A 12,358-nucleotide genomic window follows, 5' to 3' on the forward strand; every position below is an offset into this window, starting at 1 on the left:
AAAAGTGGTCAGCCAAGCGACTGGAAGCCCAATGTGAACAAAGAATTGTTTTGAGTGGGGTCATCAATGAGAGGTCATAAGTGATCTGGTATGGTCAGAGCAAAGGATGTAACCCAAGTCCCATCAGCCCTGCTACCTTGTGAACTTGGTGAAGACTGAGCATATGGTAAGCACTGAGTAAATGTACTCTCTGAATTCCTGCTCAATGAGTGTTTTGTTACTATCACAATGTAATGGTAGCATTCACTGAGTGCTGCCATGTGCCAAACACTGACAAAAATATCCTTCCTTCAGGGATCCTCCCCTTTAGATGGGGAGAAAGATAATGATGTAACACACAATCTTAAGCGCTATTATAGAGGTAATGTTCAAAGTGGCAACTCAGAGGAAAGCAATGACTAACTGTAGAGAAGAATTAAGAAGGGCTTCAAAAAGAAGTGACAACGGAAACTCAAGGACAGCTAGGAGGTCATCAGGTGGAGAGAGGAGAGAGTGAAGAGATTCAGTTTCTCTGGTTACCAGAGTCTCAATTTCCCACAGAGCCCCTTGAGGTCCAAAGACAGGAGACTGTAAAACAGCAGGTAAACGAAATGACAAAATAATTATATTAGTTCAGAACAAAGCGAGCTCTTCCATGCAAACCTTCATATCATGGGACGGGATTGCTCAGAGCCTCGGAGGGGCCCCAACACCTACCGCTCAGGGAAGGCAGCGGAATCCGTGGCGGGAATCTGGTCACCAGAGATGGGGAGAACACCACGGCGGTGCTGGGAAGGTCGGCTTGGCGGGGCTTTCGGGGCTTGTGGAGCTTGCGGAGCTCGCGGGGCGCATGGGGCTCGTAGGGTTTGTGGGGCTCCTGGGCTGCACGGGGAGCATGCGGCTCGTGCGGCTCATAGGGCTGGTGGGGCTCACAGGGCTGGTGGGGCTCACAGGGCTGGTGGGGTTCATAGGGACTGTGGGGCTCGGGGGTCTCGTCGGACTCATCGGACTCATCAGCCTCATCGCCCTCGTCTTGCTCATGGGCCTCCTCTGGCTCCTCGGGTTCCTCCGGCGCCTCAAACTCGTGCACGTTGAAGATCTTGAATACGAAGGGCTTCCGGTGGGCTTCGAAGAGAGCAGAGAATTCTGGTGTGTCAAGGCCGTCGGACAGCGCGGATGAACCGGAAAACTCGCCACTTTCCATTGCGGCCCAGAGCTCCGGCTGCGCGCGGCGCTGCTGTGCGCTGCGCTCCGCCGGGCCGCAGTGCGCCTTCTGACCGAAAAGTGAGGGATGGCGGCCGCCCTTGCCCCGCCCCCGCCCCCGCCCCCGCCCGCCACCCCCCACCCCGACAGCCCCTCCCCGGGCGCCCGACCAGCGCGTTCTCCAGTTGCCAAGGGGATGCGCCACGCTCCGGGGCTCCCCGCGCTCTGTACCAGGCAGAGAGGAGCCGGGGGGCGCGTCCGTGGAGAAAGGGGACGGGCTGCTGACCTGCTGTTGCCCGTGTTATGGGTGAGGACTCTCGCGTGCTCTCCGTTGCCGCTGCCCAGTCCCTGGGGCCGAACGTATCAGCTTACAGTCCAGTTACAGCACCGCTCAGACAGCAGAGCTGGGTCTCTGTGGTGTTTCAGAGGTTCTCTGGCACAGGGTCTCCATAGTCCTTTGTCCCCTGATCGTGCTGGGAGGGGATGCCGAGACTGGCAAAATTCTAAGGCCCTGGATCAGTGAGACTGATTTCCATCAGATTCTAGTAAATGCGTGGCAATAGGAATGAGGGTTGTGAGACGAGGGCGATACCAGTATGTCATTTGGTCCAAGCTTAACATTCGGGAAAAGTCTCAAATTTTGATTTTTTACTTAATTTCCACATGAAGTTCTACACACAGTCACAAAGAAATACTGACGAGAGTAAAAGAAAAATATGTTCATCTACAACTTGTGTCTCATTACAGGGCATAGTGTTTACTGAAGTGCGCTATAAATCATTGTTTTTATAAATCCTGTAGTTATCTTGTGAACAGCACACTTTTAGCGCAATGTATTTGTTTGTATGTGTGCTTGTGAATTGATGGCATTAGTTTGCTTTATGTGATATCTTTTAAATACAACATACCAGAGTTTTTATAACCTTATTTTTGGCAACCCCCTCTCTTTTTTAATCATTATTATTATATCAAGAGATTTTAAAAAGGTAAGTGGCCAGGATCTCTCTCAATTTCTTGAGGAGTGCTTTCAGCTAATTTTCATGTCATGGTGCTGTGGTAGCGGAGAAAAGCAATGGTAGAGATTTAGTGACATGTTCTTTTCAAAAGAAGAGACTAGAGATGTTAAAGAATAAGTCATCTGCTCAAGTATATGGTAAACCCAAGTATACTTTTTGCACCCTGCTGTGTACTCCTTAGATGTTCTCACAGATGCAAAAGTTAAAAGAGAAACATTTTGAATTGTGGCTGTCATCTGGAATGGAACTAGAAGAGAGTGCAATACATGAATCAGGAAATCTGCTCCCCCAGACACACCCTTGTATAGACATGCACATTACTATATAGAAATTCAAGAAGTATCTCCCAAAAACTTGGGGAAAGAAGAGATAAAGCTATCCAGAGAGTGTTTTAACTCAACATGTAAACAATCAGGGAAGAGTTATGTAGATTCACCTTAAAGAGGCAGGATGGCCCCTAAATCAGTACAACTAGTCCTAAATGGAATGCCTTCAAATATCCATTGGAAGAGGAGATTCACCCCACAATGGATATACGGAAGGATGTCCATTCTCTGCATCTGTGTATCCTGGCGGTTGTGCCCATTCAAGAACTCTGAGGGGAGAGGGACCGAAGCCAACAGACTGCAAATGTTACAGCTGGTTCTTCAGGCCCTCTTGAGATGCATGTCTGGCCTGATGCCACTAGACATCAACAGATCCATGCTCACCAGGCAACTTTCTGACATGACCCAGCTTCCCAGAGTCTGCTACCTGGGAGAGATTAGGATCACACAGAATGAATTCTGGTTCATATCACAGTTATATATTGGCATTCTGATTTTATACACTAACCTCATGAATCTGACTTATGTCTTTTCTGGGAGAAATTTAGGAATCAATCTTGATTCTCTCTTTCCCTCACCCCCATCCCCCACTCTAATGCATCAGCAGCTCCAGTTCGTTCTTCAAATATGTCTTTCTTCCATGCTTTTCTTTCCATCTGCAATCACCATGCCAGTCCAAGCCACCATCATCTCTCTGGATTCTGCAGTGGCCTCCCAACTGGTGTTCAGACTTGGCCTACTTCCAATCGTGACACTCCAAACTATTTAGAATAAATCTCAAGCTTTGTACCATAAGGTGCCCCTGGATCTGGTCCTTGCCTCTCTCTCCGGTCCACTCTGGGCTGCTCCACCCTTGCTGTCTACATTCCAACCTCCCTGTTCTTCTCTCACATGTCATACTTGGTTCCCGTTTCAGCTCTTCCTACACCTGTCCCCACTGCCCGAGCCCACTTCTCTTCACAGACCGGTTCTTTTCTATTCTTTAGGGCTTGGCTTAAATATCACCCACTCAGAGAGGTTTTTCCAGCGCACGGTCATTTTAAAAAATGTTCCCGCCTTTATTTTCTATCTCAGATTCTTGCTTCTACACAATTTATAACTATTTCTTCTGCTTTTTTAGTTTTGTGTCTGCCTCCCCAGCAGAATGTAAGCTCCTTAACAACAGGGACATTTTCTATCCTGGTGGCTGGTATATGCCCAGTGTGGAGCACAGTGAATGACCTTGGATAGCTGTCGTTATTTCTGTTGTTTTCCTCCCTAGCATTCTTTCCCTCTTCTAAAAGTAGCATCCCTCCTTTCTGTTAGGAATTCATCCACTACGGTTTGAGGGGGCTAATCCTGCTCCCCAACCCAAGTCTGGGCAATATGGCCACAAGGATTGGTTCAGAGATGAATATGTGACCCCAGCAGAGCCAATCAATGTCCTTCCATGAGATTTGCTAGATGGCTGCTTTAAAAGGAAGGGTTCCTTTTACTTTGGTATCATGAGCTGTACGAATGTAGCTTGGTGTTGACAGCAGTCCCCTGCAAAGGGGATCTGAGAATGAGGCAAAGCAGAGGGTAGCAGGGCTGAGAGACAGGCAGTCTTGTTATCTTTGAACCCCTGAATCCACCTATGCCCAAACTGTCCAGTATGATGACTCCAAAAATATTCACTTTTTTTGGCACACACAAATTTAAGTTGAATTGCTATCATTTTTAACTGAAAGAGTTCTTGCACATTTTCTGGCACATAGTTGGCGCTCAATAAATGTTGAGTAAATGAAAAAATGAAAAGACAGATCCACTGTTAGTGTGTTAACTAAACTTATAGTTTCTGAGCCTGGAAGGCTGGCAACAGATGCCAGATGTGGTAAGTTCTCCAACGTAATGAATGCCACCCCGTGAGTCCTATTGGGAAGACTGCCAGCCAGGCAGCCTCTGTGACCACACGCCAACTTGTCTTGGCTGAGTGCCATTTCCACTAGAAACTCCTGCGACGTATACCTCCCTCGCTAGCCTGAGAGTATCTCAAGTCCCCATTTTAATCATCTCCAGCATCAAGCAGTGCCTGCGGGTTGGCACTCAATAGCTGTTCACTGAAGGAAAAACTCCAGCCACAACACTTACTGCCAAAATGTGAAAGCTAAAATCAGAATGGGAGCAAAACAACACTGAACAAGGAAGAACACAGGTATCATTCCTATCCTGAAACCTTTTGGCATCACCTTTGAAATAGGCATCCAGGAACTTATGGCTGTCCCTGACCACTTTAGACAATATAAAGAAGAGAGACCACATAGAATCAGAATTTAGGGCAAGAAGTAGTCTGCATTCGATTTAATGCTTTTCCAGGTGAAGACCAAGTAAGACACAAGATGGTTAAGGGATTTGTCTGGGGGCCGGTATGTGGCAATCCTTGGGGCAGAGGCTGAAATTCAGGATTTCTGACAATCCTGAATCATTGTGTGATCCAACCTCCATAGGACAGACAAAGGAAGGTCTGACATTAGACACTTGAGTGGCTGTTGTGATATGATTCTGTTAAACATTATCCTGAAGCTCTGACAGAAACCTAGTAACCTTAAAGGCACACACTCTAATGTCTCATCTCTCCTGGGGCAATTATTTTGCACATACATGCCTAAATTCAGTTATGTTCCGTTTCAACCCAAAACTTGCTAGAGAAGACGATGTGCTAACATTGGGAGGGGATAACCATCTTCACCAAATTTGGTTTTTCATTTTGCCACAGCTTCCAAATTTTAAAAGGAAGGATTTGCAGAACAAATTCCCTTTTCAAATCTTTTTTTTTTTTAGCTCATGATATTTTTAGGTTTTTTTAAATAGACTTTATTTTTAGAGCAGTTTTAGGTTCACAGCAAAATTGAGCAGAACATACAGAGATTTCCCATGTACCCCCGCTCGCTCATAGCCTCCTTCCTTATCAATATCCCCCACTAGAGTGGTACATTTGTTTCCATTGATGAACCTACAGATTGACACATCATCACCCTAAGTCCATAGTTTACATTAGGGTTTACTTTTGGTGTTGTACATTCCATGGGTTTAGACAAATGTATGACATGGATCCACCACTTTAGGATTGCACAGAGTAGTTTCACTGTCCTAAAAGTCCTTTGTGCTCCACCTATTCATCCTTCCCTCCCACCTAGCCCCTGGCAAGCACTGTTCTTTTTACTATCTCCATAATTTTGACTTTTTCCAGAATGTTATGTTGTTGGAATCATACAGTATTTAGTCTTTTTAGATTAGCTTCTTTCACTTAGTAATATGCATTTAAGTTTCCTCCATGTCTTTTCATGACTTGGTAACTCACTTCTTTTTAGGACTGAATAATATTTCATTGTCTGGATGTACCACAATTTATTTTTCCATTCACTGACTGAAGGACATCTTGGTTGCTTCCAGGTTTTGGTAATTATGAATAAAGCCGCTATAAACATCCATGTAAAGATATTTATGTGGACATAAATTCTCAGCTTCTTTGGGTAGATGCCAAGGAGCAAAATCATGTGGTAAAAGTATGTTTAGCTTTGTAAGAAACTGCTGAACTGTCTTCCAAAGTAGCCGTACCATTTTGCATTCCCATTAGCAATGCATGAGAGTTCCTGTTGCTCCACATCCGAACAAGCATTTGGTGTTCTCAGTGTTCTGGATTTTGGCCATTCTAATAGATGTGTAGTGGTATCTCATTATTGTTTTAATTTGCGTTTTCCTTATGACATATAATGTGCAGCATCTCTTCATATGCCTATTTTCCATCTGTATATCTTCTTTCATGAGGTGTCTGTTAAGGTCTTTGACCCATTTTTCAACTGGGTGTTTATGTTCTTGTTGCTGAGTAAGGGTTCTTTGTCTATTTTGGATAGGTCATTTATCAGATGTTTCTTTTGCAAATATTTTCTCTGAGTCTGTGGCTTGTCTTTCTATTCCCTTGAGTGTCTTTTGAAGAGCAAAAAGATTTATTTTTAATCGAGTCCAGCTTATAAATTCTTTCTTTCATAGATCATGCCTTTGGTGTTATATCTCAAAAGTCATCACCATACCCCATACCCAAGGTCATCTAGGTTTTCTCCTATGTTACCTTCTAGGAGTTTTATAGTTTTGCATTTTACATTTAGGTCTGTGATCCATTTTGAGTTAATTTTTGTGGAGGTTGTAAGGTCTGTGTCGAGATTCCTGTTTTGCATGTGTTTGTTCAGTCATTTCAGGCCCATTTGCTCCATTGTATTGCCCTTGCTCCTTTGTCAAAGATCAGTTGACTACATGTATGTAAGTCTATTTCTGGGCTCTCTATTTTGTTCCGTTGATGTATTTGTTTGTTCTTTCACCAATACCACACTGTCCTGATTACCGTAGCTTTATAGTAAGTCTTGAAATCAGTGGTGTCATTCCTCCAACTTTGTTCTTCTCCTTCAATATTGTGTTGGCATTTCTGGGTCTTCTACCTCTCTGTGTAAACTTTGGAATCATTTTCTCTATATCCACAAAATAACTTGCTTGGATTTTGATTGGTCTTGCGTTGAATCTGTAGATCAAGTTGTAAAGAACAGACATCTTGACAACAGTGAGTCTTCCTAGTGATGAACATGGAATATTTCTCCATTTATTTAGTCCTTCTTTGATCTCTTTCATCAGAGTTTTGTGGCTTTCCTCATACAGATCTTGTACATATTTTGTTAGATTTATACCTAAGTATTTCACTTGGGGGAGGGTGCTAATGTAAATGATAATTGTGTTTTTAATTTCAAACTCCACTTCTTCGTTGTTGGTATATAGGAAAGCAATAGGCTTATGTGTATTAACCTTGTATCTTGCAACCCTGCTATAATTGCTTATGAGGTCCAGTTTTTTTGTTTATTCTTTTGGACTTTTTTATGTAGACAGTTATGTCATCTATGAACAAAGACAGTTTTATTTTTTCCTTCTCAATCTGTATACCTTTTATTTCCTCTTCTTGTCTTATTGCATTAGCTAGGACTTCTAGTAGGATGTTGAAAAGCAGTGGTGAGAGGGATGCCCTTGCCTTGTTCCTGAAGTTGCCCTTGCCTTGCTCTTGAAGTTGGGAAAAGTTCAAGTTTCTCACCAGTAAGTATGTTAGGGGTAGGTTTTTTATAGCTTTTTTTTTTTATCAAGTTGAGGAAATTTCACTCTTTTTCCTAGTTTACTGAGAGTTTTTATCATGAATGGGTGTTGAATTTTGTCAGATGCTTTTTCTGCATCTATTGATATGATCATGTGACTTTTCTTTTTCAGCCTATTGATGTGATGGATTATATGAATTGATTTTCAAATTTTGAACCAGCCTTGCATATTGGGATAAATCCCACTTCGTCATGGTGCATAATTCTTCTTTTACGTTGTTGGATTCAATTTGCTACTATCTTTTTGAAGATTTTCGTATTTATATTCATGAGAGAGATTGGTCTATAGTTTAATTTTCTTGTAATATCTTTATCTGGTTTTGGTATTAGGGTAATGCTGGCCTCATAGAATGAGTTAGGAAGTATTGTCTCTGTAGATAAGTGGTATAATTTCTTCCTTAAATGTTTGGTAGAATTCATCAATGAACCCACCTCGGCCTGGTGCTTTCTGTTTTGGAAGGTTATTAATTGTTGATTCAATTTCTTGAATAGAAAAAGGCCTATTCAGATTGTCTACTTCTTCTTGTGTGAGTTTTGGCAGATGGTTTCTTTCAAGGAATTGGTCAATTTCACCTAGGTTATCAAATTTGTGGGCATAAAGTTTTTCATAATTGTTCATTTATTATCCTTTTAATATCCATGAGCTCTGTAGTGATGTCCCCTCTTTCATTTATTTATTTGTGTATTATTATTTATTTGTGTATTCTCTCTTTTTTTCTTGGTTAGCCTGGCTACAGATATCAATCTTATTTATCTTTTCAAAGGACCAGGTTTTAGTTTCTTTGATTTTTGCTGTTGATTTCTTGTTTTCAGTTTCAGTGATTTCTGCTATCGATTTTATTATGTATTTTCTTCTGCTTACTTTGGGTTCAGTTTGCTCTTATTTTTATATTTTTCCAAAGTGGAAACTTACATGATTGATTTTAGATCCTTCTTCTTTTCTAATATATGCATTTAGTGCTATAAATTTCCCTCTAAACACTGTTTTTGCTGCATCCCACAAGTTTTGATAAATTGTTATTTTCATTTAGTTCAAAATAATTCTAAATTTCTCTTCAGAGTTCTTCTTTGACCCATGTGTTATTTAGAAGTGTGTTGTTTAATCTCCAAGTATTTTAGGATTTTCCTGCTACCTTTCTGTTATTGATTTCTAGCTTAATTCCATTGTGGTCTGAAACCAGACATTGTATGATTTCTATTTCTTTAAATTTGTTCAAGTGTATTTTATGACCCACAATGTGGTCTATCTTGGTGAATGTTCCATGTGAGCTTGAGAGGAATGTGCACTCTGATTTTGTTGGATGAAGTTGTCTATAGATGTCCATTATAGCCAATTGATTGATGGTGGTGTTGATTTCAACTATGTCCTTACTGATTTCCTGCCTGTTAGATCTGTCCATTTCTGATAGAGGGGTGTTGAAACCTCCAACTATAATAGTAGATTCATCTCTTTCTCCTTGAAGTTCTATCACTTTTTGTCTCATGTATTTTCACACTCTGTTGTTAAGTGCATACACATTAAGGATAGTTATATCTTCTTGGAGAGTTGCCCCTTTATCATTATATAATTCCCCTCTTTATCCCTGATAACTTTCCTTACTCTGAAGTCTGCTGTCTGAAATTAATATAGCTACTTCTGCTTTCTCTTAATTAGTGTTATCATGGTATATCTTTCTTAATCCATTTATTTTTAATCTATATGTGTCTTTATATTTAGAGTGGGTTTATTATAGGCAACACATAGCTGGGTCTTGTTTTTTGATACACTCTGACAATCTCTGTCTTTTAATTGGTGCATTTAGACCATTGACATTTAAAGTGATTATTGATATAGTTGGATTAATAGCAACCATTTCTGTTACTGTTTTCTATTTGTTGCCTTTGTTGTTTCTAATTTTGTCTTCCACTCCTTTTCTGCCTTTTGTGGGTTTTTTTTAAAGGTTTGTTGAATGAATGAATGATTGAATGGGTGAAGTTGAAGGTAGTTGTTTATTTATTTATTTAGTTAGTTTTTTGGTGAAGAGGATTGGCCCTGAGCTAACATCTGTTGCCAATCTTCCTCTTTTTGCTTGAGGAATATTGTCCCTGAGCTAACACTTGTGCCAATCTTCCTCTGTGTTTTGTATGTGGGATGTCACCACAGCATGGCTTGATGAGTGGTGTATAGGTCTGCACCCAGGATCCAAACCCACAAACCCTGGGCTGCCAAAGTGGAGTGTGTGAACTTAACCACTATGCCACTGGGGCAGCCCCTTGCCTTTTTTGATTTTAATTGAGCATTTTACATGATTCCAATTTTTCTCCTTTCTTAGCATATCAGTTAAACGTCTTTTACTTTTTTTATTGGTTGTCCTAGAGTTTGCAGTATACATTTACAACCAATCCAAACGTTATACTGCTTCACAGGCAGTGCAAATACCTTATAACAACAAAGTAATTCTAACTCCTCCCTCCCATGCCTTGTATCATTGCTGTCATTCATTTCATTTATACATAAGTAACATAAACATATATATACATGTAAGCATACATAATTGAATTCAGGGTTGTTATTATTTTGAAGAAACTCTGATCTGTTAGATCAATTAAGAATAAGAAAAATAAAAGTTTTAACTTTATCTTCACTTATTTCTTTTCCAGTGCTCTTCCTTTCTTTATGTAGACCCAAATTTCTGACTTACATATTTTCCTTCTCTCTAAAGAAATTCTTTTGACATTTCCTGCAAGGCAGGTCTATTGGCAACAAATTCCTTCAGTTGTTGTTCATCTGAGAAAGTCTTTCTCCATTTTTGAAGGATAATTTTGCAGTGTAGAATTCTAGGTTGGTGGTTTTGTTCTCTTAACACTTTAATTATTTCATTCCATTCTTTCTTACATGCATGATTTCTGAGGAAAGGTCAGATGAAATTCTTATCTTGCTTCTTCTGTGGTTAAGGTGTTTTTTCTCTGATTTCTTTCAGGATTTTTTTCCTTATCTCTGATTTTCTGCTGCTTAAAAATGATATGCCTATGTGTAGTTTTGGGGGGCATTTATCTGCTTCTCTTAGCTTATGGGATCTATGGTTTGGTGTTGGACATGAATTTGGGGAAATTCTCAGTTATTGTTTCAAATATTTCTCTGTTTCTTTCTCTCTTTCTTCTCCTTGTGGTATTCCCATTACATGTGTGTTACACCTTTTATAGTTGTCCTATAGTCCTTGGATATTCTGCTCTTTTTTTTTTAAGTCTTTGTTCTCTTTGCTTTTCAGTTTTGGAGGTTTCTATTGAGATATCTTCAAGCTCGGAGATTCTTTCTTCAGCCATGTCCAGTCTACTAATTAGCCCATCAAAGGCATTCTTCATTTCTGTTACAGTATTTTTTTATCTCTAGCATTTCTTTTTTGGTTCTTTCTTAGCATTTCCATCTCTGCTTATATTGCCCTTCTGTTCTTGCCTACTGTCTGCTTTTATCCATTAGAACCCTTAGTACATTGATCACATTAATCATCATTGCTTTAAATTCCCAGTTGGATAACTGCAACATCTCTGCCATATCTAAGTCTGGTTCTGATGCTTGCTCTGTCTCTTCTGTGTTTTTTGTCTTTTAGTATGTCTTGTAGTTTTTTCTTGATAGGAAGGCGTGATGTACTAGGTAAAAGGAACTGCCATCAATGGGTCTTTATTAACATGGTGGTAAGGTGTTGGGGGAGAAGAAGTGTTCTATAGTTCTATAATTAGATCTCCATCTTTTAGTGAACCTGTGCCTCTGGACTGCAAACTTCATGTGTGTGTCTTCATTTTCTCCCCCACTTAGGTGGGACAAGATAGCTAGTGTGGGCTGGAATTGGGCATTTTTTTTCTCCAGGTCAGTTAGGCTCTGATAATACCCCAGCGGGTTAGGCTCTGGTTAACTAGTTTCCCCTGAGGGCAGGTCTTGTCTGGTGTATTTCAAAAATGTTTCCTCTTTCTCTCCTCTGGAAGCACTGGGGGATTTTTCTGTGATACTTAGCGTGGGAATCTAGTTGAGCTCCTACAGATAAATCTCACAGAGTTGTAGGGACCCCCACTATCACTGGATCCCCCTGGAATTTTTAACTCTCAGAGTTGTCCACTCTGAGCCTCCAGCAACTACAGTTCTGGTTTTCCTCCCCGGCACTGGCTCCCGAGGGTAGTTTCTGCTTGTGAGTCTTTGCTCTGGTAAATTGTTCTCCTCTGTGTTCTCTTGTTGGTCGCTCCAATCTTGGGCACAGCAAATCCTGGAAGAACTGTTGATTTTTCAGTCTGTTTAGTTTTTTACTTGTTGTTGGAAAGAAGTGGCAGCTTCCAAACTTCTTACATGCCAGACAGGAAACTAGAAGTCCTTTTTTTAAAATCAAGGCAAGACACTAAGGTTAAAAGTGGCATTTATATCATGTCTGTAGGTAAATAGAGTTATCACTCTTACAAAATATTTCTAATGAAGAAAGCATATCTACATATAAAAGCAAAATGTCAAGAATTTAAAAAACAAATCCCCACAATGTTCCTCATCCAATATAATAGGCTCCTAGAAGAGAAGCCTTTCCTAAATCTTTCTGAATGCTGCTAATTTATATTTCTGTGTGGGTGTGATAGTGCTTACTTTTCTCATTGCCGTATCTCAGTATTTCTTTCCCTACAGTATTAAACGGATCTACTTAAAAGAAAGAGACCGGGGTTTTTACTTGAA

At 40.6% G+C, this 12,358-nt stretch overlaps 1 protein-coding gene across 1 annotated transcript in view; it reads right to left on the reverse strand.

Moving 5' to 3' along the window:
* The window catches only part of SPMAP2L (sperm microtubule associated protein 2 like), a 52,759-nt gene extending 51,443 nt beyond the window's left edge, over positions 1–1,316 (reverse strand). Inside the window, exon 1 of the mRNA XM_070612882.1 lies at positions 697–1,316. Within this exon, the coding sequence (XP_070468983.1) occupies positions 697–1,183 (487 nt within the window). The 5' untranslated portion in view covers positions 1,184–1,316. The remainder of the gene's footprint in view (positions 1–696) is intronic.
* Between the last annotated feature and the right edge of the window lie 11,042 nt (positions 1,317–12,358).

Source organism: Equus przewalskii, chromosome 3, assembly GCF_037783145.1.
Source record: "Equus przewalskii isolate Varuska chromosome 3, EquPr2, whole genome shotgun sequence".
NCBI classification, from domain to species: domain Eukaryota; kingdom Metazoa; phylum Chordata; class Mammalia; order Perissodactyla; family Equidae; genus Equus; species Equus przewalskii.